The 27,407-nt window shown below is 39.9% G+C and overlaps 1 protein-coding gene across 2 annotated transcripts in view; it reads right to left on the bottom strand.

Moving 5' to 3' along the window:
* LOC124140646 (WD repeat-containing protein 97-like) overlaps positions 1–27,194 on the bottom strand; it is a 56,398-nt gene extending 29,204 nt beyond the window's left edge. Inside the window, exons 1-15 of one of the 2 annotated variants that reach the window (XM_046508444.2) lie at positions 27,107–27,194; positions 24,674–25,020; positions 23,452–23,607; positions 22,750–22,866; positions 21,511–21,663; positions 20,846–20,969; positions 20,236–20,398; positions 18,166–18,294; positions 17,261–17,436; positions 15,432–15,533; positions 9,498–9,715; positions 8,129–8,201; positions 6,721–6,903; positions 4,863–4,901; positions 500–638 (exon numbers count right to left, since the gene is read on the bottom strand). In XM_046508444.2, coding sequence (XP_046364400.2) covers positions 500–638; positions 4,863–4,901; positions 6,721–6,903; positions 8,129–8,201; positions 9,498–9,715; positions 15,432–15,533; positions 17,261–17,436; positions 18,166–18,294; positions 20,236–20,398; positions 20,846–20,969; positions 21,511–21,663; positions 22,750–22,866; positions 23,452–23,607; positions 24,674–24,976 — 2,075 coding nt within the window. In that variant the 5' untranslated portion in view covers positions 24,977–25,020; positions 27,107–27,194. The remainder of the gene's footprint in view (positions 1–499; positions 639–4,862; positions 4,902–6,720; positions 6,904–8,128; positions 8,202–9,497; positions 9,716–15,431; positions 15,534–17,260; positions 17,437–18,165; positions 18,295–20,235; positions 20,399–20,845; positions 20,970–21,510; positions 21,664–22,749; positions 22,867–23,451; positions 23,608–24,673; positions 25,021–27,106) is intronic. The other variant, XM_048397462.1, reaches the window with a different exon arrangement.
* Positions 27,195–27,407: the final 213 nt, after the last annotated feature.

Raw genomic sequence — 27,407 nt, 5'->3', positions numbered from 1 at the left:
AATTGGGTTTTCCAATTTCCTTTGTGTATTCAATATTATTTAATACCTTTGGGACCAGTACATTGGTTACTGGTATGTCAGTATTGTCAATACTTGACAGATTTTGTACACAATACATTCCCCCATCACCCTTGAATACAAAAAACCGCAGTAGTGGTGGGAATCTTAGATGAGGAAAGTTTTGACCTCACCTGTCGAGAGTTTTGACCTCACCTAATGAGAGTTTTGACCTTGTCTGATGAGAGTTTGGACCTCACCTTATGAAAGTTTTGACCTCACCTTATGAAAGATTTGACCTCACCTGGTGAAAGATTTGACCTCACCTGGTGAGAGTTTTGATCTCACCTTATGAAAGTTTTGACCTCACCTTATGAAAGATTTGACCTCACCTGGTGAAAGATTTGACCTCACCTGGTGAGAGTTTTGATCTCACCTTATGGAAGATTTGACCTCACCTGGTGAGAGTTTTGACCTCACCTTATGAAAGATTTGACCTCACCTGATGAGAGTATTGGTTTCGTTCCAGATTCGGACAGTGCCATCCATGCTGCAGGTAGCGAACAGTTTCATCCGTGGACAGGAGGTCATCCCTGTGATCAGGTCAAGGTGGTCATCATCTGGCTTGTGGTCAAACCGATCTAAATATGGCAAGAACAGTGACGTGATAGAGGCACATCATCCCATGATATCGTACTTAGTGTTGATATAGAGACATAATCATACTTCGTGTTGATATAGAGACATGATCATACTTAGTGTTGAAATAGGGACATGATCATACTTAGTGTTGATATGGGGACATGATCATACTTAGTGTTGATATAGAGACATGATCATACGTCATGTTGATATAGAGACATGATCATGCTTAGTGTTGAAATAGGGACATGATCATACTTAGTGTTGATATGGGGACATGATCATACTTAGTGTTGATATAGAGACATGATCATACTTAGTGTTGATATGGGGACATGATCATACTTAGTGTTGATATAGAGACATGATCATACTTAGTGTTGAAATAGGGACATGATCATACTTAGTGTTGATATGGGGACATGATCATACTTAGTGTTGATATAGAGACATGATCATACTTAGTGTTGATATGGGGACATGATCATACTTAGTGTTGATATGGGGACATGATCATACTTAGTGTTGATATGGGGACATGATCATACTTAGTGTTGATATGGGGACATGATCATACTTAGTGTTGATATGGGGACATGATCATACTTAGTGTTGATATGGGGACATGATCATACTTAGTGTTGAAATAGGGACATGATCATACTTAGTGTTGATATGGGGACATGATCATACTTAGTGTTGATATAGAGACATGATCATACTTAGTGTTGATATAGAGACATAATCATACTTCGTGTTGATATAGAGACATGATCATACTTAGTGTTGAAATAGGGACATGATCATACTTAGTGTTGATATGGGGACATGATCATACTTAGTGTTGATATAGAGACATGATCATACTTAGTGTTGATATAGAGACATGATCATGCTTAGTGTTGAAATAGGGACATGATCATACTTAGTGTTGATATGGGGACATGATCATACTTAGTGTTGATATAGAGACATGATCATACTTAGTGTTGATATGGGGACATGATCATACTTAGTGTTGATATAGAGACATGATCATACTTAGTGTTGAAATAGGGACATGATCATACTTAGTGTTGATATGGGGACATGATCATACTTAGTGTTGATATAGAGACATGATCATACTTAGTGTTGATATAGGGACATGATCATACTTAGTGTTGATATGGGGACATGATCATACTTAGTGTTGATATAGGGACATGATCATACTTAGTGTTGATATGGGGACATGATCATACTTAGTGTTGATATGGGGACATGATCATACTTAGTGTTGATATGGGGACATGATCATACTTAGTGTTGATAGAATGACACAATACCATTCTTAGTGTTAATATAGGCTCATGATACCATACTTAGTGTTGATTTATGGACTTGATCATACTTAGTTTTGATAAAGGGATATGATCATCCTTAATATTGATATAGGGACACCCTACCATACTTAGTGTTGATATAGGGACATGATACCATACTTAGTGTTGATATAGGGACACCCTACTATACTTAGTGTTGATTTATGGACTTGATCATACTAAGTGTTGATATAGGGACATGATACCATACTTAGCATTGATAAAGGGACATGATACCATACTTAGTGTTGATATAGGTACATGATACCATACTTAGTGTTGATATAGGGACATGATGATACTTAGTGTTGATTTATCGATGTGATCATACTTAGTGTTGATAGAGGGACATGATCATACTTAGTGTTGATTTATGGACTTGATCACACTTCGTGTTCACATACAGACACAAAACCAACTGTAGCAGAAGAATTTATAAGGGAATGTCTGGGTTACTACAGTCACATGATAATAAATTATTCTGAACTGAAATATTCAAGGAAAATGTCCAAATATTGAAACTTAATGTGCACTACTTTGGAACTGTTTCATGAAGGGTAAGAATACACTTTTCTGAATGATTCTCTTTGGAGATAACATGACGGTGCTGAAAACATATGAAGTGAAATGGTAAACACTCTGCCTGTTTACTGTTAACAGTAAACATGTTTACCTTCTGTTACTGATTCAACATCATGCTTAATGTGTGAGTGACAGTGCACAATCCAGCAATTGAACCAAATAAGTGAATGAGTGAGTGAGTGAAATTCAGTGAGGGCAAGAATCAGGGCATGGTCAGAGGAGTGTTATATGAACATATATAGACAACTGGGGGAGGGAGTAACAACAGTTATTTTGTAACAAAGTATCAATAACATCAGTATGGTTGTCATGATAACAAATTACTTTGGCAACTGGGGAAGGCCATGACAGCTTGACAAGCACTACAGGAATATCAGTGCTTATGTTGCACAAATAGGAAGAATATGAAATCTAGAGTTCTGTCCCTTTTCCTCGATATACAAACATTAGCATAACTAATCCCCTAGATTTCATAGAAAAGCCAACATTTCGTACACATATAGAAGTAAAACAATCAAAGTTCCCAATCTTATTAAAATTAGATCTTAGTTCTCGCTACCACTAAACCAAGATCTGAGGACATCTCATTTACGGGTCATGTCAGACCGACCTTTCATAGAGTATGAAAAGACCAATGAAATACTAACAAGAAGTCGACATCAGCCAATCAGAAAGCAGTTTTCTCAGGCTATATGACACTAGTTTCAAACTGGTGACTTCCATTCCAGATTACACTTAAAAGATGTGTTGACAAAGTTATTGAATCAATATTTGAAAACTGAACAAAAGAACATTCTAGAAGGTCTAATAAATGACCTAGATTGTATGGCAGTACTTCCCACAGGCTATGTAAAGTGATTTTGTTCAAATGTTTACCCCATATTGAAGCAAGAGATAGATGATGATTTTGACGGATTCAGTCTACAGCCCGTAACTGTTGTTCAGAATACCCTGTGTTAACCTTTTCTGGGTTGCATAATTAGAAAACACATTCCTACTGTCACTTTCCTGCTCTGGTAAGCGACGCTCTGATTGGCTGGATTAAAGGTCCTTATGGGGTGACCTGTAATAGTAAGTTGTCAAATATTTGTTTAGTGGTAGAGAGAACTCAAGTGTTATTTTAATGGGATTGTAGATCGTGTAGTATGAAGCTGTCGTTTATTCCCTCGTTTATTATTCAATTCCCCTCATCCGACTTTGGCAAAAGAAATATGTCATCCAACCAAGTGAAAATTCTTCCATGAATTGGGAAATTACTCGATTCTGATTGGTCAATTAGAGGCTATTAAATCACAATAAACCCCCTCTGATTGAAACAGCTGCAGAAGCAAATATTCATAGAATAGTACTTTTTTCAGTCATTGTTGGTAGGCATATCTAATAATCATATCTACAATTGCAGGTTACAAAATGCAAAGTTGGGGTGACTACAATATTCAAAGGATGTGTGGCAATACATTTCATGCAGAAAACATGATAGAAATCTTTAAAGAAAGTGTATTTTAATTTTTAGGGACAACAGAGAGCTCAGAATTTGGCACTTCTCTATATACGACTGTGACATCATATCTTTTCTGTCACAATGAGCGATATGATGTCATAATGGTGATGTGCAGTGTAGAATGAAAGCTTGCGAAGTATGCTTAGTTTTCTTTAGGCGTGCCCACCTCATGTGGTGTTTAACCGCGCTAAATTTACCATTTGAAACCTCACGCTACACGTTCGGTTCCAAATTCAATTTAGTGCGGTTAAATCTACAGGTAACCTAGCTCTACATTGAAAACACAGTAAGTTTATCTCCTAAATAATGGCCACATGTCAGCAACAAGTACAAGTCCAAACAAGCAACAAACAGCAATAACGTATTACCCAGAATGCATGATATACGCATTACACATTTACCAAGATTATCCAGGAGTAGTGCCATGATGGCGCCATGGTCCCTGTCCTTGAATGGCAGACTGAATGTAAGTGCTCATCAGGTCACATAACAACAGGATTAGTTGGAGTGAGTGAGTGAGTGAGTATGGTTTTACGCCGCTTTTAGCAATATTCTAGCAATATCACGGCGGGGGACACCAGCAATGGGCTTCACACATTGTACCCATGTCGGGAATGGAACCCGGGTCTTCGGCGTGACGAGCGAACGCTTTAACCACTAGGCTGCCCGACTGCCCCGGATTAGTTAGAGTTGAGACATCGTATGTCAACTCACGTGTGCATGTCAACCATGTTAAAGGACAAATTCACTCTGTTAGTTATCAAACAATTCCTCACTGAAAGCATCCATTTTGTCCGACTCAGTTGATGCAAATACTAGAGAGAACATAATACATAGTAAGGAGATAAGCAATGTAATGAGAAATGAAGACACAATAAAAACATCAGAGGCTTGTGTCACTAAATATGTGTGCATGACTACCTTTATGTACATACATGAACATAGCATAGACAAGGTCAAGGTCTGTTGATAATTAATATTTGTAATAATGTGACCAGAACATTTTCATATGAAATGTCATGGCCAGAGAATATCCAGTCTTGATCATCTACCAAAACAGGCTACATTGGGTGTCAAAGGCAAAATACCATAAAAGTAATAGGAAGTGATGACAACTTGGTCTCTCTGACTACCAGGAAGTGATGTAGGCTCAAAGTTTGTTTGTTTGTTGTTTAACGCTGCACTCAGCAATATTCCAGCTATATGACAGCATTGTGTAAATAATCCAGTCTGAACCTGACAGTCCAGTGATTGATATCATGAGCATCGATCCACATAATTAGGAATGATGACATGCATCCACCAAGTCAGCCTGCCTGAAAACCCAATTGCGCTATTTGACTCTTACGATCTCGCTAGTCGCCTTTTACGGCAAGCATGGGTTGCTGAAGACCTATTCTAACACAGATCTTCATGAGTCAGAGGCTCAAAGAGTCGGTATGGACAAATAATGACAGAGCTCCAGATAAGGTGCGTATCTGCGTAAAATACGCAGCAGAAATGCAGAAAAATGCAGTAAAATAAAATAAAATACGCAACGAACATTACAGATACGCTACAAAAATAAAACTTGTGCGTATCATCAAAATTTTGTGAAGTAACCCTGCGTATTTGATTAGCAAATCAGCAACTTATTTTGAAATCATAAACGGGCATTTCGTCAACCTTGCCAAACTCCACGATGACAGTTACATCATGATCATTTGCCATCACACTTTCAGTGGAAGTATTTTTGAGTCCTATAAAGCTCTCGAACCCACACGACACCAGTTTGCAGGGACTAGATGAATAGTGTTTTTAAATAATTAATTTAAATACCCACATGTGTAAAAACTAGTGGGTAACAGAAATTTGAATACCCAGATAGAATTACTGATGCCCAATGATTTTAAAATGCATGGGTAAAATACCCACAACACCAAAAGCTTATCTGGAGCTCTGTAATGACGAATGTATGATAACCGAAACTAGTGGCAAATGACAAAGAAAGATTTCATAATTGTTGCTACCATCAGCTGTCTCCAGAGTGGCATGAAGCCTACAGAAACTGGTCTCTGATATTGTCACTAAGATACATGTATAGGAGGTTTGACACAGTGGAACCTCCTTAATCCATATGAACAAGGATCTATACACTTCAGCATGATAAAATGACACTGTGACACACTTATGCTACATTGTATATATTCAACAATAAAAAAGCCTCTGGAAGGAGAGGTTTCCATAACATGGTCCAGAGTTATGAAGTTCAGATTAACAAAGTTTACATCCGTGAGGTAGACCTACATTAACATCCTTACAAACTAGTTTAACATTCAAAATGTCGAGGCTTGGCATAAAATACATTGTGACACACAAAAGCTAAACTTTCAACAATAACAAAAGCTTTTGAGTGAGTGAGTTTTATTTTATGTCGCTTTTAGCAATATTTCAGCAATATCATGGCAGGGGACACCAGAAATGGTTTTCACACATTGCACCCATGTAGGGAATCGAACTTGGGTCTTCGGCGTGATGAACGAACGCAACGCTTTAACCACTAGGCTACCTGAGCGCCCCCAGAGGCTTTTGAAGATCCAGGATAACCCGGTTGTTAAATTAATTATGCATGTGACAGACTGATGAAGACCCTACCTTTATCTTTGAGGTTATAGAGGACGGTGCTGAAGGTGGCGCTGGAGGGGTCCTGGAAGGCCACACAGAGCCGGGTCTTGATGGTGGTCATGAAGGAGGGTGTGTGGGCGCAGTAGAAGGACATGAGGGGGGTCAGCGCCTCCTCAGCAAACGGGTACAGTCGCCACACCTTGATCACGTTATCTGCAACACACAAAAACACATCAGCCCTGAACAGTGTGTGAAATAAGCATGAAGGTCGAGGTGACCTTGTAACTCAGTGGTTACAAACTGAAGATTTTGGTGATTCCCTGAGCCCTGAGCAAACTTGGATTGCCCAATCTAAATGAAGGAGATGAGGTGAGGTGAGGTGAGGTGAGGTGAGGTGAGGTGAGGTGAGGTGAGGTGAGGTGAGGTGAGGTGAAATGGGGTTTAACGTCACGTCCAAGATTATTGCACTAATATAGCGACTGCATGTACGTGTGTGTGTTTGTGTGGCTGCTTGAACTAGTCCAGACTGATGCCGATTTATAGTGCTAGCTCACTGAGATACCATGCCGCAGTTTAAGATGAATACCCCACTCAGACACAGTATACTGACTCCGAGCCGACCAGTCCTTGTTTTAGCCCCTTAATGCCGAGCGCCTGACAGGGTAACAACAAGTACCATCTTTTAACGTCTTTTGGTATGACGCGGCCGGGGATCGAACCCCGGACCTTTCGCTCTCCGGGCGGATGCTCTACCACTTGACCACAGAGGCGGTCCTAAATGAAGGATGTGTGAGCCAATCAGATGTCCGTGTTCTAGAATCCTATTTGTATAGGAGAAAACTCGCCTCCAAGGTTTTGGTTAAAAATGTAAACACAAGGGAGAGGGATTTCCTGACTCCCAAGTGTTTATACTTTCAACCAAACTTGGGATGAGGTCTCACTTGGAAAAAAGTAAACACTCCCAAGAGGTTATTATGAGATAGGAATATACCTACAATACAATAGGGAAAAGTGGCAGAAAGTTTATAAGTTACTCTCCTATGCCACCAGTCTGTGTGAAGATTTAACAGCCCCTCGTTCGGAAGTCACATCTGGTGGACTGTCTACTTAAAACCATTCAGCTTCAAAATGTTCCAGGCTTTAAAATTCCTGTTACGTTACCTTACCAGGATATCTATTTTTTGCATCTCCATAATGAAGTTAAACAGGCAGATTTAAATGTAAATAATAAAGGCTGCACTGTAATATTGGGAATATTATATGCACCCTGTGCTTTCCGAGTGCATGGCATTTGCACCCAATATGGAGTAACAACAAGGAATATTGTTTGTGTTTTCTTCAGTAAATATTGAAACTTCTGAATCCAGGTGGTAAAGAAATTAAGCCGAATCATGGGGTGAGATCGAAGATGCCACCTCAGCTTGACCTGTGTACCTACCCATGCCTGCTGATATGACCTGGTCTGCCCTTGAGTTGGCGATCATGTTGAGGACACCCTTGCTGCCATGTGCCTGTCACAGAAACATGTTCCTGTCAATAACTATTGTCATCATGAATTTGGCAATAGCATCCCACTGACTTAGAGTAGGAAAATATTTCCTGTCAGGTTCACATAACCATATTTGATGTATTTACCATCCTGCACGGACACCAAGAATGAGTTATGTGAGGTTTACCTAAATACAAATGTGCAATTCAGGGATTTATCCTGTCCTACTTAAAGACCAATAATCATCCCCAATTCTGCATCAAACGTCAGTAAAAATGGAATTAAACATTTCCCAATTCATACTGTTACAGTTATAACTTATGTTGTGGCTATGTAGAGGTGACTTATATTTCCCAGACAACAGAACCAATACAGAGGAAGAGGATTAAATGCTCAGTTTTACATTATTGCATGGAAGGCAATGTTAAAATTCAATATGAAAACAAATCCAGATTTGTCCCACTTTGCCAGCCAAGGGCACCTAATTTTGAAAAATCCCTGACGATTTTACTGAAAGAACTGTAGAGAGTATTTGACAAAGACTGCTGTGTTGTGTCTGCCTGATGGCGCTCTCCAGGTACAGTGGAACAGAGATCTACCGGTATGATGTGTGGGCAAGAGTCTGTTGCAAGGTGCTAAATACATCAAATGTATCCCCAAAAAACATGGTCTGACATGCTTTTCACTTTCTTAAAATATTTTCTTGATCAATATGCTAATATTCAGGACCAAAATGGAAACTCAAGCAACACTCCGAGTTATATATACTACTCGACTTTTGTTAGGGATATTTGTATATTTCCACGATACACAAAAATAATTCTCATAACATGTAAAGTGTATATATACATATAATAACATATCTGATTATCCCTATCAAAAGTTGAGTAGTATACTATCAAAATAAGCATAACTTCTCTGATACAAATTATTCTGCAACACATGTGACCAACCATGAGATAAGGGACCTTATGGGTGAAAAATCACATTTTGACTTTTCATTATAGTTAAAAACAACTGCATCTTCGGAACACAGAAATACAATTCACAAGCTATTTATTACAGAGATACATGAAATCACACATGGCGATCTTCACTGAAGTAAGTTAGCGTCAAACTTCTTTATGACATCATAGCACATTTGTATCCTAGCACCCATAAGGTTCCTTTTCTCCTGATGAGTCACATATGGTCAAATATTGGCCTGGCCATGACAAATAAGGGAATACATTACAACCAGTCCTTCTTCCAAGACTCTGTAAATATAAAGCAGAAGACATGAGACATCCATGTGTGTAACACAAGACACAAGGCTCACCTCGACCTTGAAGTCCACGGCCCCAGTCTCCCAGTTGAACACGCAGATGTAGCCGTCCCTGCGGCCACCCAGCAGAAGAGTCCGGTTCCGGCTCTGTTTGGCTGGGGCTAGGTTTGCTATGCTACGAGTGGCCACGCCCTTCTTCATGAGCGCCCAGATATCATGTCTAGCCGTGGAGTCCACCACATACTCATACACCAGCAGATAGTTACATACATCTGCAGGCCACCACAAGGAGACTCGTTATTAACATTAACCAAGGGACAAAACGTTTTTAAAGGTTGGCTTACAGATTCAAACCCTTAGAAATTCATATTATAAAAGCGAAAAATTATAAATTTAATTTTCGGTCCCCTTTAATGTAAAATGATTTCGCCACCACACAGGTACATACAATACAGGGTGCCATTTGCAAAGCTATCTTAGCGCTAAGGTGATCGAAACTCCCATACTTTAACATAGGCTTATGATCATCGAAGCGCTAAGGTTCTTTGTACAACGGTACCCAGGTTAATACTGCAAGTCAGATGAAATTTGATTGCTCATGAGAAGACCTTACATCACTAATATTGCAACTTAATGAGATACATTTTCTATGTAACAAAAAACATATCTGAAATGGATTTATTTCTTTGCTTAATATCTACCCACCAGGATTTTTCCAAAAGAATTCATAAGCCAAAAAATAATAACCAGAGACCATATACTGATTGTATACCGATCAGTATATGGTTTCTGTAATAACACTGCGAAATAAGGAGTTTTGGGGTTGGATTTAGGTTCCAGCAGAACGTGATTACTGGAATCCTGCCACATTCCTCCATCTACTCTGTTTCCTGCCATATACACCTTCCCCCATCTACCCTCTGTCCTGCCATATATACCTTCCTCCATCTACCCTGACTGTGTCCTGCCATATATACCTTCCCCCATCTACCCTGTGTCCTGCCATATATACCTTCCTCCATCTACCCTGTGTCCTGCCATATATACCTTCCCCCATCTATCCTCTGTCCTGTCATATATACCTTCCTCCATCTACCCTGTGTCCTGCCATATATACCTTCCTCCGTCTATCCTGTCCTGCCATATACACCTTCCCCCATCTATCCTGTCCTGCCATATATACCTTCCCCCATCTACCCTCTGTCCGGCCATATATACCTTCCCCCATCTATCCTCTGTCCTGTCATATATACCTTTCCCCTTCTACCCTGACTCTGTCCTGCCATATATACCTTCCTCCATCTACCCTGACTGTGTCCTGCCATTTATACCTTCCCCCTTCTACCCTGACTCTGTCCTGCCATATATACCTTCCTCAATCTATCCTGTGTCCTGCCATATATACCTTCCTCAATCTATCCTGTGTCCTGCCATATATACCTTCCTCAATCTACTCTCTGTCCTGCCATATATACCTTCCTCCATCTACCCTGACTGTGTCCTGCCATTTATACCTTCCCCCTTCTACCCTGACTCTGTCCTGCCATATATACCTTCCTCCATCTATCCTCTGTCCTGCCATATATACCTTCCCCCATCTATCCTCTGTCCTGCCATATATACCTTCCTCCATCTATCCTCTGTCCTGCCATATATACCTTCCCCCATCTATCCTCTGTCCTGCCATATATATCTTCCCCCATCTACCCTCTGTCCTGCCATATATACCTTCCCCCATCTACCCTCTGTCCTGCCATATATACCTTCCTCCATCTACCCTGTGCCCGGCCATATATACCTTCCTCCGTCTACCCTGTGTCCGGCCATATATACCTTCCTCCATCTACCCTGTCTCCTGCCACATATGCCTTCCCCCTTCTACCCTGACTCTGTCCTGCCATATATACCTTCCTCCATCTACCCTCTGTCCTGCCATATATACCTTCCCCCATCTACCCTGACTGTCTCCTGCCATATATACCTTCATCATATATGGTCATCCATCCCTACAGTTCTGTAAGAACTTGAGACTTGAATTCACAGTAATAACTCCCATGAAGTGTGACATTTTCCCAGGTAGGTTCAAACTGAAACAACAATTGTTCCATCTTCTTCTAATCCATTGTTCTTTAATAATCCAGTGTGGGGAATAAGAACAGTGAACAAAAAAATTGAAATAAATGGTGAAAAGACGACTATGCCAGTATGGGTACAAGTAATGATGCAACTCTACATATACAAGTACTTCACGGCAAGCAAACACAAACAGCACACTGCATGAGTAGTTATTCACAAAGTTGCAGGGGTATAAGTGACATTTTAAGGGTTGGTGTTTGGGTGTTAACTGTGGACATGGTGAGTGGTGGTGAGTAACAACATGTTATATGACGTCACAGGCACAAAAATACGGCTGTATCATGGCGGTACAAACCTGGATCTGACAAACCAATGGTTGATGCCATGAGCAACAATCTACACATGATGACACAATCAATGAGAATAATTGTTACTTGGCCCATGCTGTCAAGGAAACCCATGGGGTGTTCTCAAGATCATAAATGAGGACAAGTTTTTGTTTTGTTTCTTGTTGACTTTCTAACCTCTACATTGAACACAAAATAGTGCTACCTAGTGTTTAAATTTGAGAATAGACATAAATATTCTGCTTTACGAGACCCATGGAATGCAAAACAGTTTGTCTGTTTGAATCATTTTAACCAACTCAATTTTAGCCCGCATAGGATGCATATAGTATAGTGTATAAAGTAATATGTATATGCCATATACATATACTTTCCATGTCGATTTTATTGGGTTTGCTTCACATGTGTTTATATGTCCTTTATTTGCCATAATAAACACCCTGTGTGCTTAGAAAGTTGACAAAGGGAGAATTTATTAAAACCATATAGAGTGAGCTAAATCAAGTGGTAGTGAACACAATTATTTCAAACATTGATAAAACTAAAACGTTTTGATAACAGTAAAGAAATATGCATTCTACGCTGCTGTTTTCTATTAAATCTGTAATATACACAACTAAATATGGACTGTTAATTTTGGTCATAGTAAGGGTCACTTATTGGTCCAGAAGATGGTTGTGGGCACTTATTACAGCAGAGCGCATAATTATGGCGAATACGGTACTTTATGTTTATTTGCTGTTGATACAGAGGTTACCATATATACCCCAAAACAGCATAACTGACATTCCAGGAAAGGCCCAGGTAAATCCCCATGTATTCTCTAAATGACCAAAATACTTACATCAACCATGTGCTATTGGCATTTCTCTATCTACTGTCTAGTACCACACGAGTCCCCTCATACCACTAGCATCTACTGATTGCACCTCCTCAATAGGGCAGTGAAGGGATCATCTCAACATCTGTCTCAGTTACAAAACTCAAAACAAATCTTTGCATTTGATACAGAAGTGTCATGGCTGCTGGATGATGACAAGCAACAACTAAACAAAACCATCAGGTGGATCGGTCATATATACATGGGTGGCCAGAGTGAGTCACCGGGGAGGGGATGGTCACCTCAAACAACATAACCTAGGGGTTGGGGGTGGGGGTGGGGGTGGGGGTGGGGGTGGGGGTGGGGGTGGGGGTCAGGGATTGCACTGGCAGATCCAGAGGCTGATGCAGGGATGTCTCTTTTTTAGACACTTTACATGTTGCCATACTTGCGTGGCCAGGTCACTTTGTGTGTTGGGTATTATGGGCACCCCCAATTTTTCAAAATCTTGGACTCGCCTCTGGGTAGGGGGTCAGGGTAGGGGGGTCTGGGTTGGGGGTTGGGGCTTGGTGGAGTGTCAAAAAATATTTTGGAAACTTTGAACATTGTGAAAGCAGTTCCATAAAATAAATTTGGGGTAATTCTGAAAACTTTTGAGAATCATTATATTTATTCCTTATACCATATCTCTATTCTATTATAATACCCTGGGATACCCTGAAAAAATTGGACAAAATATATCTTCCATCTGATCCAATACTGATAAATCTAATGAAGCTATATTCAAGTGGATGAAAAATTCTGTTGAAAGTCCTTGATAAAGGACAAGGAGATTGACATCATAATCAAACTGACAATCTAGAATGCATTATTCTGTTAATATATTGAAACAAACAAAGAAAACAAGTTCTCATTATTAAATAATAAGTAGGGAAAATACTAGTGAAAAACTAATAAAGATAGAGAAACATCTCCAAACTGCCATGACTTTGAACCAAATGCAATACAGAGTTTTAGGTGTGAGACGTGAGACGGCCCCTGATTGGCTAGTTCCTATACACGCCTCCAGGCACACATGACTGCCCCCTGGTGTACAGGTATGTGAACATCAACTAGCACGGTGTCTGGACGCCATGAAGTGGTGCAACGTTACTCCCACCGCAAACATCATCAGTTAGTGAACACATCATGGTTATGTTTATATCAACAGTCATGCAACAACACACGTTATTGTTGTTCAACAACACAGTCATCATTAAGACAGGGGTATACTGGCTGATTGAAGTTTTAATTGTTCTGTCATAGTACATGTAAATACTTGTGTATCCAGCAATCCACTGGAAATTACCTTTGAACACATTACTATTTCACCTTAAGAAACATGACTATTTCACCTTTAGAAACATCACTATTTTATCTTTAGAAACATGACTATTTCACCTTTAGAAACATCACTATTTCACCTTTAGAAACATCACTATTTCACCTTTAGAAACATCACTATTTCACATTTAGAAACATCTCTATGTCACCTTTAGAAACATCACTATTTCACATTTAGACACATTACTATTTCATCTTTAGAAACATCACTATTTCACCTTTAGAAACATCACTATTTCACATTTAGAAACATCACTATTTCACATTTAGACACATTACTATTTCACCTTTAGAAACATCACTATTTCACCTTTAGAAACATCACTATTTCACCTTTAGAAACATCACTATTTCACCTTTAGAAACATCACTATTTCATCTTTGGAAACATTACTATTTCACCTTTAGAAACATCACTATTTCACCTTTAGAAACATCACTATTTCACATTTAGAAACATCACTATTTCACATTTAGACACATTACTATTTCACCTTTAGAAACATCACTATTTCACCTTTAGAAACATCACTATTTCTCCTTTAGAAACATCACTATTTCACCTTTAGAAACATTACTATTTCACATTTAGAAACATCACTATTTCACATTTAGAAACATCACTATTTCACCTTTAGAAACATCACTATTTCACCTTTAGAAACATCACTATTTCATCGTTAGAAACATCACTATTTCACCTTTAGAAACATCACTATTTCACCTTAAAAATATATCACTATTTGATTTTTTCATCAGCTTGTTTTTCCATTTGAAGAAAGGGATTGAGCTGATGCTGTAACAGGTCTTACTGTACTATCTATTTTGACATTTTTAACAGCATTCTTGTAAAATTCACTTCAGAGATTTCTATAAAGATCAGCCAGTATACCCATAGATAACAAATGCAACATACATATTTGTGACATATATTCTGGGAACATACAAACCTTTTAAGGGTGGAATGATATGTACATGTTGAATTGAACAGAAAACCTGAGTATGAACTGAACTATCCTAATGCTCACTGCTGGTACTGCGGGTACTAATGATCTATATAACATGTGTACAAGTATTCTTGTTCGGGACACAAATCTATCTCAGTACAGTTGCTGGTTATACACTAGAATATTGGTCCTGGTCAACCACAAATACTTAAACCAAACATTTTGTGTAAAATCAAACAAAATTTGTTGAAAGGCCTGTTGGGTTATCAAGTCGGAGATAATTTAGAAGTAGTTTGTGTGTCAGTGGCAATGTAGGGGTGCATGGACATGTCATTCCACCCTCTGTACAAAGTGATGTTATGTCTGTGTGTGCAGGCAACAGTACTGGGGCAGCGTCACTCATGCCGAGCCTCACCGTTAGCATTTTGACACTTCCATCGGGCCACCAGACTGCATGGGTTCGTGTTGGTGCGGCACTTGATGATGTCGCCATTACCGAGGACAGTGAACAGCATCTCTGTAACAAATGTCAAACCTTGTCAAAGGAAGATTTAGTAACACTTTACTTACTGCTACTGAGAGGGAGGGAGGATGGTGAGTGAGTGAGTGAGTGAGTGAGTGAGTGAGTGAGTGAGTGAGTGAGTGAGTGAGCGAGTCAGGGAGGGTAGAGAGGGAGGGGGAAGAAGGGGGGATGGAAGGAGGGGAGTATGGTTTTATTCTGCTATAAGGCCGAAAAAAGTCTTGGTTCTCAGACACCATCGTATGAACATAAAGTCCATGACATGTCTGATTTTTATTTCCATTTTGAAAATAAATAAATCTGTAAATAGTCTTGAATACGTAACTTTGGCAGTGAAATGCTGCAATACTAAAAATAACATGATATAAATACCACAGTTACTTCCCTTTACATATGCACTGCTTACTACACATCTTGTGTTATGATCATGGCAGTAGAGGGAGTTTGCGTGCTAGTTTTGCCACGGTAAACGGAAATGTGAAATATATGATACAATTTTTAGTGGTTCAATTAAAGCAATACCTAATATCATGACTGAATTTTCTTTTCTGACTAAGGTTCATTTCAAGGCATCAATAGAGTCAATCTGATCATGGTGGCTGTAAATAATGGTGAGTGGGTGTGACCTGATTAGACATACATAACTTCACTGACATTTATATAAACAATATTTTTTGTTTGTTTGTTGTTTAATGCTGCACTAGCAATATTCCAGCCATATGACAGCAGTCTGTATATAATCAAGTCTGGACCAGACAATCCAGTGATTGTCATCATGAGCATCGATACACGCATTTGGGATACGATGACATGCATCAACCAAGTCAGCGAGTCTGACCACCTGATCCCCAAAAATAATAGAAAAGGCCACCCAAACTATTTTTCCAAAAGCCATTGCCTGAGAACCAATTTTTATTTCAGACTTAGCAGTATTCCAGCAATGTGGCAGTGTGGGACTCTGTGTTACAGACTAGTGTAAGTACACTCAAAATCACTATCTAAACAAAGGATTGGTCCAAATTGTCCCTATACAGTTTAATACAATATGACAATGTAAAATAATCATCATATTAAAAGTTGAACATGACAACAAACCTAAAATAGTCAGACAATTGTACTATAACTAGCTTTAAGACAGTGGTCAGTGCAAGCTGTTTGATAAAACATGAATTCCATGAAAAAAACCCACCAGAACAAAAACTAAATGCTGCTATGTTGCTCATAGGCGGATCAAGAGGAAGGCCCAGGGGGTTTGGACTCCCCTTTTGAAAACCAGATATTATATGTTGTATGTTGTAGGCAGTAGTATGTTGTAGGCAGTAGTATGTTGTAGGCAGAAGTATGTTGTAGGCAGAAGTATGTTGTAGGCGGTAGTATGTTGTAGGCAGTAGTATGTTGTAGGCAGTAGTATGTTGTAGGCAGAAGTATGTTGTAGGCGGTAGTATGTTGTAGGCAGTAGTATGTTGTAGGCAGAAGTATGTTGTAGGCAGAAGTATGTTGTAGGCGGTAGTATGTTGTAGGCAGTGGTATGTTGTAGGCAGTGGTATGTTGTAGGCAGTGGTATGTTGTAGGCAGTAGTATGTTGTAGGCAGTAGTATGTAGTAGGCAGTAGTATGTTGTAGGCAGTAGTATGTTGAAGGCAGAGAGGCTTATGATATTTTGGACCTCTCCCTTTTAAAAATACTGGATCCGCCTTGTTGCTATACGTTATTTATAATGGTCACCTTGTTCTATGGCATAGGCAGCATCGATGATGCTCTTCCCAGGATCCATCATCATGGTGGTGAGGACGTTGCCCGATGGTGGCGACACGATACGGATGCTGGAGTCTCGACACATCAGCACAGCTCGCATGACGAAGTTGGGATGTGTGGTCATCTTGATGCTCATCACCCGATGACTGGGAAAAGATGACGCACTTGAAGCATGACAGCAAGATAACTGAGAGAGGGTCAGAGGGTCATGAGTGTAGTGTATAGAGACTGAGGTCCACTTTTTAATTGATCGTAACATGTATTATGACACATGTTCTGATGTTATGAACGCTATAAATGAATGTATTACAGATTTCTTAAACTTATCTTCAACTGAGAAATTTATCACACTATTCAGATGTGAACATGGATGTTATACTCTTCGTAAATCAATTGATGAAATGTTCTAACACGCTTGACAATTATATATTTTTTTATTTTTTTAATATTTTTTAGTCAATTCAGTATATGACATTACAGAGTTATACCGCTTGACAATTATTTAATCCGTTGTGCGCAATTTTACATATATGTTAGTATGCTTGGGAATAGTAGTATTTCTCCTTGTTCCTCCCTCCCTCCCTATCTCCCCCTTGCCTTCTCCCTCCCCCTCTCTTTCTCCCTCCATCTCTCGCTCCCTCCCCCTCTCCCCCCCCCCCCCTCGCTCTCCCTCCATCCCTCCCTGGAACAGGGCACTGGGTTCCACTCTTAGACCTTGGTGCTAAGATTCTTGAAACATTTCTCTTTCCAATTTTGAGCCCATGAGCTAATTGAAAAGCATGAATAACACACAATACAAAATACATGCATTTCGTGGCACTGAAGATGCTTAACAAGTCCAGGTTGTCCCTGTGGGTGTAGGATGTGTGATTTACCCAACAGCCGTGTGCATCTGATACAGGTGTTGAATCCTCCAAAGGTCGACCTTCTTGCCAGCAAATGTATGGAAGATGTCGTACTGCATACTTGTCCCCAGGCCCTCTGCTGGCTCGCTCATTGCAATTCTGGAACACAGGACTCAGGTATAGAGCTGACCAATGGACTGTATTGCCACAACAGCAATGTTTAGGTGACCACGTCATGCTTGACCTGTGTAACCCCATTTTATACCAAGGTTGTCCTCTATAGATCTATTTCTACAGATTCTAGTAAGGGCCTAACAGATTCTAACAAAGGTGAGGTGAGGTGAAATGGGGTTTAACATTGCGTCCAAGATTTTTGCACTTATATAGCGACGTGCATGCACGTGTGGCTGCTTGTACTAGGCCAGACTGCCGATTTTATAGTGCTTGCCCACTGAGATACCATGCCGCAGTTTAACATAAATACCCCACTCAGACACAGTATACTGACTCCAAGCCGACCAGTCTTTGTTTTAGCCAAATAATGCTGAGCGCCAGCCAGAATAACATCTTTTGGTATTACGCGGCTGCGGAGCAAACCCTGGACCTTCCACTCTCCGGGTGGACGCTCTACCGTTTCCACCACACAGGTGGTCTGATACCTCCTACGACTAGCATGGGATGCTCGGGACCTATTCTAACCCAGAATCCCCACAGTACCACCAGCATAGGATACTCAGGACCTATTCTAACCCAGAATCCCCACAGTACCACCAGCATAGGATACTGGGGACCTATTCTAACCCAGAATCACCACAGTACCACCAGCATAGGATACTGGGGACCTATTCTAACCCAGAATCACCACAGTACCACCAGCATAGGATACTGGAGACCTATTGTAATCCAGAATCACCACAGTACCACCAGCATAGGATACTGGGGACCTATTGTAATCCAGAATCACCACAGTACCACCAGCATAGGATACTGGGGACCTATTGTAATCCAGAATCACCACAGTACCACAAGCATAGGATACTGGGGACCTATTCTAATCCAGAATCACCATAGTACCACCAGCATAGGATACTCGGGACCTATTCTAATCCAGAATCACCACAGTATCACCAGCATAGGATACTGGGGACCTATTCTAATCCAGAATCCCCATAGTACCACCAGCATAGGATACTGGGGACCTATTCTAATCCAGAATCACCACAGTACCACCAGCATAGGATACTGGAGACCTATTGTAATCCAGAATCCCCATAGTACCACCAGCATAGGATGCTGGGGATCTATTCTAACCCAGAATCCCCACAGTACCACCAGCATAGGATACTGGAGACCTATTGTAATCCAGAATCACCATAGTACCACCAGCATAGGATACTGGGGACCTATTCTAATCCAGAATCACCACAGTACCACCAGCATAGGATACTGGAGACCTATTGTAATCCAGAATCCCCATAGTACCACCAGCATAGGATGCTGGGGATCTATTCTAACCCAGAATCCCCACAGTACCACCAGCATAGGATACTGGAGACCTATTGTAATCCAGAATCACCATAGTACCACCAGCATAGGATACTGGGGACCTATTGTAATCCAGAATCACCACAGTACCACCAGCATAGGATACTGGGGACCTATTGTAATCCAGAATCCCCACAGTACCACCAGCATGGGATGCTGGGGATCTATTCTAATCCAGAATCCCCACAGGACCACCAGCATAGGATACTGGGGACCTATTCTAACCCAGAATCCCCACAGTACCACCAGCATGGGATGCTGGGGATCTATTCTAATCCAGAATCCCCACAGGACCACCAGCATAGGATACTGGGGACCTATTCTAATCCAGAATCCCCACAGTATCACCAGCATAGGATACTGGGGATCTATTCTAATCCAGAATCACCACAGTACCACCAGCATGGGATGCTGGGGATCTATTCTAACCCAGAATCTCCACAGTACTACCAGCATGGGATACTGGAGACCTTTTCTAATCCAGAATCCCCAGCGGGCTCTATGTCCATCCACCAATACTGTGGTCTGAGCTCCGTGTGTGACGTCACCACGCACCTGTCTACTTCGTCACAGGTCTCCATGTTCCACACCCGGATGGTACAGTCCAGGCTGGCGGAGATGATGGAGGGTCCGTGGGGGTACACGGTAAGTTGGTTCACCAGGCGCCGGTGACCCACAAACACCATCACCACATGCCAGTCATTGTCCCAGATTTTGACTGAAACAAAGTGACATACATAAACTAAATCTGAAGATCATTAATTTCAGGTTTCCTTGTTTTAATAAATTTCAGTGTACTTTTTCGCCATTATGTGCACATTGTCGTCAATCATCATATTTAGAGTAAATTGTTTTGTGTTCTGTGGTCTAATGGTGGGTGATCATTTCTGAATTCTCGGAAAATGTGATACAGTCCTAAGACCTGGGCCCACTTGCACAAAGCGATCTTAGCGCTAAGACTATTGTAAGCCTATGCTGAAGTATGGGAGTTACGATCATCTTAGCACTAAGATCACTTTGTGCAAGTGGGCCCTGGTGAACCTCATATAGACCAATGTACAATGGACGTGATATTCACGTTACTACGTCAAATACAACAAATGGAACTGCTACTAGTAAGATTGAGGGTTGTCACAGAGTAAAGCGTCCAGTTTGGCAGTCCTACTTGAGCCATCCTGTGCTCCGGTGACGAGATATTTGAGAGGATTGAAGAAAGTCATGGCAGTGATGGTCCGTCGGTGGAGTTCCTTGCGATGTGCCAGCATCTTGCCCTCATACAAGTTGTACACCTGAGGAGGGGGGTGAAGAAGACGAGGGATCATTTTATGAGCTCTTCAAATTCTATCAAGACTATCAAGTTATGAGAACAGGGCATTTTAATAACTCATCTATTCAGAGATTGGTTTTTCTTCTTGGTTTTTTGTTCAATGACACATTCAGCAATATTTCAGCACTATGAAGGCAGCCTGTAAATATTGAGGCAGGGTATGACGACCCACTGCCACTGAGCGTCACAACCCAATCCAATAAGTTGCACATACGACTAGCAAAGGTTGCTGGGGAGATATTCCCATCCGGGATCCCCATGGGGGTACTGATAAGAGTAATAAATATTTTCAAATCAGAATACATACAACTTCAAAATTTACCATAAAACAAGTATATATCATATATAAAAAACTTTAAGGAAAAATGATAAATAACCTCCAAAACAAAACAAAATCCCTGAAAAAATAATTCAAACACAACCTAGTTAATTAAAATCTATTAATTATCTTTAAGAGTATATTGTTGGCTGGGTGAATAAATAAATGACAAGCCTTTACTGACCACAACACCGAGGCCACAGGCAAGGAAAGCTCTCTGAGTGTGACTGGCTGTCTCCTCCAAGACGATCATAGAAAACATGTTGTCATCCCCAAAGTCTGTCCTGGTCGTCAATCGGGGGATAAGGTGCCGGGCTCCGTATCGGAATGACCAACTCTGTGAAGGCATGTGCAGGATGCTAATGATGATGATGACATCAACAAGGGTTGCTCTGTCTAGCTATCATTGATGTCAACATCGTTTAATAGATCATTGATTAATATTTATATATCAATGAAGCAATGGCTGTGTTTGACTGTGTGTCTCTTTGTGTGACTATGTATGACTGTGTTTGACTGTGGGTCTCTGTATGTGACTATGTATGACTGCGTCTCCATATGTGACTATGTATGACTGTGTATGACTGTGTCTCTGTATGTGTCTATGTATGGCTGTGTTTGACTGTGGGTCTCTGTATGTGACTATGTATGACTGTGTCTGACTGTGGGTCTCTGTATGTGACTATGTATGACTGTGTTTGACTGTGGGTCTCTGTATGTGACTATGTATGACTGTGTCTCCATTTGTGACTGTATGACTGTGTCTCTGTATGTGACCATGTATGACTGTGTTTGACTGTGGGTCTCTGTATGTGACTATGTATGACTGTATTTGACTGTGGGTCTCTGTATGTGACTATGTATGACTGTGTTTGACTGTGGGTCTCTGTATGTGACTATGTATGACTGTGTCTCCATATGTGACTGTATGACTGTCTCTGTATGTGACCATGTATGACTGTGTTTGACTGTGGGTCTCTGTATGTGACTATGTATGACTGTGTTTGACTGTGGGTCTCTGTATGTGACTATGTATGACTGTGTTTGACTGTGGGTCTCTGTATGTGACTATGTATGACTGTGTTTGACTGTGGGTCTCTGTATGTGACTATGTATGACTGTGTTTGACTGTGGGTCTCTGTATGTGACTATGTATGACTGTGTCTCCATATGTGACTTTGTATGACTGTGTCTCCGTATGTGACTGTGTGCCTCTGTGTGACTGTGTGTCTCTGTATATGACCATGTATGACTGTGTGTCTCCATATGTGACCATGTATGGCAGTGTTATAACTGTGTGTCTCCGTATGTGATGATGTATGACTGTGTTTGACTGTGTGTCTCCGTATTTGACAGTGGCAGATGTATGACTGTGTTTAACTGTGTGTCTCCGTATGACTGTGTTTGACTACCTGACACTGACCTGCAGGAAGCGGGACCCCAGCGTCACCATCTCCCCTGTGTTCTGGTTGTAGGTTCCGAGGAGGATGTTCCCAGGGCATCGTGCCTGGGATATTATCTCAAAGTCCACATCAAGCAGCTGAACAAGAAAAAGATCAATCATTTGCAATCTTGTCATAAAGTATGGGTGAGTAAGTATGGTTTTTCGCCGCTTTTAGCAATATTCCAGCAATATCACGACTGGGAACACCAGAAATGGGCTTCACACATTATACCCATGTCGGGAATTGAACTGGGTCTTCGGCGTGACGAACGAGTGCTTTAACCATTAGGCTACCCGACCGCCCCGTCATTAAGTAGGCCTCAAATAGTCTGGTTGGAGACCCCATCATAATAGGAAGACAAGGGGATAACATCTCGGCTGTCATTTCAACACCTTAATTGAAGACCTTGTCAACAAAATAAAAATGCAGAAATTCTGCAAATAATTCTTTCTCTTTTACATATCATCTGTTCTGTAAATCAACAAAATGTGGGAAACTCAGAGTTAAGTAATAATGCAATGCCAACGTTTCAAAAAGTGTCTGATTCTTTCTTCAGAACAGCTGCCTCCCTCTTGTTTTAATACATCTGTTGTCATTTTTCTTTTACACTTTCTTCCTTCCTTTTGTAACAAAACCTGTAAAAATGAGGAACATGTGATTGATTTGTTCATCCTACTCACATAAAGCATTTCCTCATCTTGCAGCCAGCCCACGTACTGGTCGGTGTGCGTGGAGTAGACCACTCTGTTCATCGGCTCCTCTGGGATAACTGTCGTCTTCTTTCTTCCATCCTCCATAAAAACGTTAAATACTTTCCCATCTGTCGTCAGATATTCCTGTGATTATAAAGATAATCAATTATACTCAAAATACTAAGCACCAGGATGTGACTGATTTATCACATATCAACTTCTATAAACTTGTAGTTTTGACATGAATACATGATTAATGATTTGTTTAGAGCACAGGTAAATACTTTTGCCCCATGGTTGGTCACTATTTTGGTCAGGTGGAGTACATTAATATGCTGATAAAGAACTGAAAAATATACATTATATAGAGGCATAAAACTCATGCTCCGAGAAACTTGTACATTTCAGCATGACAGGACTTAAACAGTAACATTTGATTGCACGAACCGAACAGTTTACAAAATGAAATCGTGCTCGAATATGAATGGCATCATCCCAAGGCAAGGGAGTTAACTGACTATAAAGTCCTGTTTCCACCCTTCCCAACTTGGCTGGAATTATGGAGTTTTTTGGCTGGTCTAACGAGTCAATGCATAATCCAAATCGTGTAAAAAAATCAACATCCTCTTCGTAAACTTCTGGGCCTAATTTTTTCATGGTTTCAATCAAGGTGCTCATGTGATTTGATGCACTTCATGAAGAAAGACCCGTTTTATTACAACATAGATCTTGATTATCTATCAGATCGCCTTCACTGGGCGCCGCCATTTTGTTTGTAGCAAATGCAAGTGATATGGGAGGTGGAATCTGGCATTGGAACTCATCTATCTATTAAATATAAGTATCTGGATATTCATTTATTCACAATATTGTTGTCTTTAAACAAATGATAACCCATATATGAAGTACAATGTATAATTGCAATGGACGATCTTGTATCTGAGAGTTTCTTACTACATGTATGCAGGTTATAAAACCAACAACAAAAGTATCACATTCCTAGAAACTAACTGTGAAGAAAAGTCTACTAACCAAACATTCGCCTGTTGAGACTGAAAATTATTAATTGCAGTAAACACACCACTGAATTATATGAGTGAGGACTAAGTATAGTCAAGGGTGGTTGAATGAAAAATTGATGCATTTATTTTCTTAGGCACTTATGAAACCGAAATCCTTTTACATTCATGAAAATCAAGCAATATCAGACCTTCCTAGGGCTTATAAAGATGACATTCTGTAGAGGTTGTGTGTGGTTTAGCTTCCTCTCATGATGAATTCCATGTGAGATGACAATTTCTCTGATGTCTGCATGAGCAACTGCCTCTACGGTGTGCTTGACAGAATTACGCAACAGTGTCCAGTGATGTTGAGCCTTCCTCCTTTCTTCTGCAGTGCGACGCTGAACAAGAATTTCAAGTGCCGAGACATCTTTGGAATCACTTGGATCATCATTCCCAGCTGTCAGATCATGGGGGTTCATGGTGGTGTTTCTCAGTTTGTGGACTTCCATCGTTACGTCAATGGTTGGAGCTAACTCCAAACCAAAGATAAGTTCTAAAATGAAAAGGACTTTGTTAAAGTTTCAGGACAAAATATACCATTTTGCATGAAATATTAATATTTATTAGCCATATGGTTCAAGCGAGTAAACAATATTTCATGCCAAGTACAAGTATATTAATAAATGATAAATACATACACACTGCAAGAATATTGACAAAGGCCACATTAAGAACCAATTTTTACATTTTCTCAAAATTTTCAAAAATGGGGGACAGTTTATTTTTCAACACTTTAGGATTTTTAAATAAACTGTTCAGAATGACTGAAGAGAATTTTACTAGACTTGGGCTTCAGTGCAGTGGCCCCAGTTGCAAATTGGCTTCATTTATGTGGCCGGATTGAAAAATGACATGATGTTAAAATTAGACATCTAATCAAATTATACTGCTCCTTCATAATACAGAATACCGGATACCTTCTGCCATATTTGTAAGGAAAGTGTACAAGCTCCTTCCTAAGTATTGACGTAATGAACAGTTCCTAAGTATTTGGAAGGAGTAGTTTGTTGAAATGTCACTGGATGGATGTCACTGGCGAGGTTGCTGCACCCTCTTTATGGAACTTCTTTTTACAGTAGAACATGTATAACGAACTACAAGGGACCGGAGAAATCAGTTTGTTATAAACGTTGTTCGTTATATATACGTTTTCGCTTGGAAACGTCCGCCATCTTGGCTAAAACAAAACACAATACACATACACGTTTATACATATTTCGTCCCGCATCTACCGATGATTCAGTTAAAAAGTACCAAATTATACAACTTCAAAAATTTTTAATGCAATGGTCAGAATCTGAAATTATTATTTTATCAGAATGATATATTCCAATATCACTGAAATTATTAATGTAAACATTATGGAATAAAATTTGTTTGTTTTACAGACTAGATTAGTCCAATTACATGGACAGGTAAGATTAACATAATGCAAGTTTAACAAGGTTGAATCGTCACCAGTGATTGTGTTGATTCGCCACGATTGTGTTGAATCGCGTCTGATTGCGTACAGCCAATTGTCAGTGACACTTAACACTGAGTGTGATTCTCAGTTCGCTATACACGTCACTAATTAGTGGTTGATGGGCTTGTCGGGGATCAGATATCAGTTCGCTATATCCATTAGTTCGCTGTAGAGAGTTTGTTATGTACGTAAATTTTATATGATAACATATAGGAGATAAATCAGGGATTTTTTAACAGTTTGTTGTATCCGTTTGTTCGCTCTATTCATGTTTGTTATATCCATGTTCTACTGTAGTTTGATATTCAGTTTGGGGTTAAATAAAATACCATACAAATGCAAGCAGAATATTTATTTCACAGTATCTGTCATAACAGAATGAAGATACAATACACTGGATATCAACGATGTATAGATATATTAATTGTTTGCTAGGCATTACTTAGAAGTTGACAGATGACAAATTTGTGGATAGATATTAATCAGTTATAGAAATTAGCACCAGCCCATTAGCTCAGACACAATTTGTTATCACTTTATGTTAAAGATATTGTAAGGGCAAGTAGAATTTCAAACATTATTTTTTTCTTTGGGGGGGGGTATTGCTGTATGTTATCACTATTTGGCTAGTAAACGGTCCTGATTGAGATCTATCCATGTAAAGACTTAGAAAAACATAGATATCTTTACAAAAGAAGGCCTTCCTTGAAAAAATGTGTCAATAACAAATCATAACTTTATGCTAGACATCATCTACTGTGAACTGATCTCATTCTCACTTCACTTCAGCAACACAACTTGCAGGCTTATGTATAGATCTAAGTAAATATTTCAATTGCTTTATTCAAATGACTAAACTTTCTGGTTTGATGATTAGGTTACACATAACTAGAAGTAAGGGTAAATGACTGAAATAACATAGCTGAGCAGGAATCACCTAATTAATTTTAATGTTGACATTTGACATGGTGACAATTTGGCCAACAGGGGCTATGTCATGGACGATTAAGAACATCTACATCTTTAGGCAGTTTGGCAATCTCACGAATGACACAATAACAAACCATATCATACAGGAAAATAAATATGGAAAGAAATCCCTACGAAGATGCACCTTTACACAGTCATTATTCCAATCGTGTTCCGCTGGTTTGATTATTTACACCATCCGCCATGTTGTTATCTCCATGGATTCAACTCACGCGAGATTAAAGGGAGCTAACTCTTCTATTTCTAAGTACACATGACCAGTATAATACACCTCTCGCATTAGAGCATGGATCGATTCCCCACCATAGACACCACCCTGCAGGGTTGTTCACAGTTATTTTTTTTGTATTTTTTTAGTTTAATTATTTGTAAGGAAATACTAGCTTTAATTAGTTAACATTAAAACTTTTTCAGAAAATTTGATT

This window comes from Haliotis rufescens, unplaced genomic scaffold (genome assembly GCF_023055435.1).
Source record: "Haliotis rufescens isolate VD_foot unplaced genomic scaffold, xgHalRufe1.0.p SCAF_17, whole genome shotgun sequence".
NCBI lineage: Eukaryota > Metazoa > Mollusca > Gastropoda > Lepetellida > Haliotidae > Haliotis > Haliotis rufescens.
This window is presented reverse-complemented; position numbering and strand designations above follow the sequence as displayed.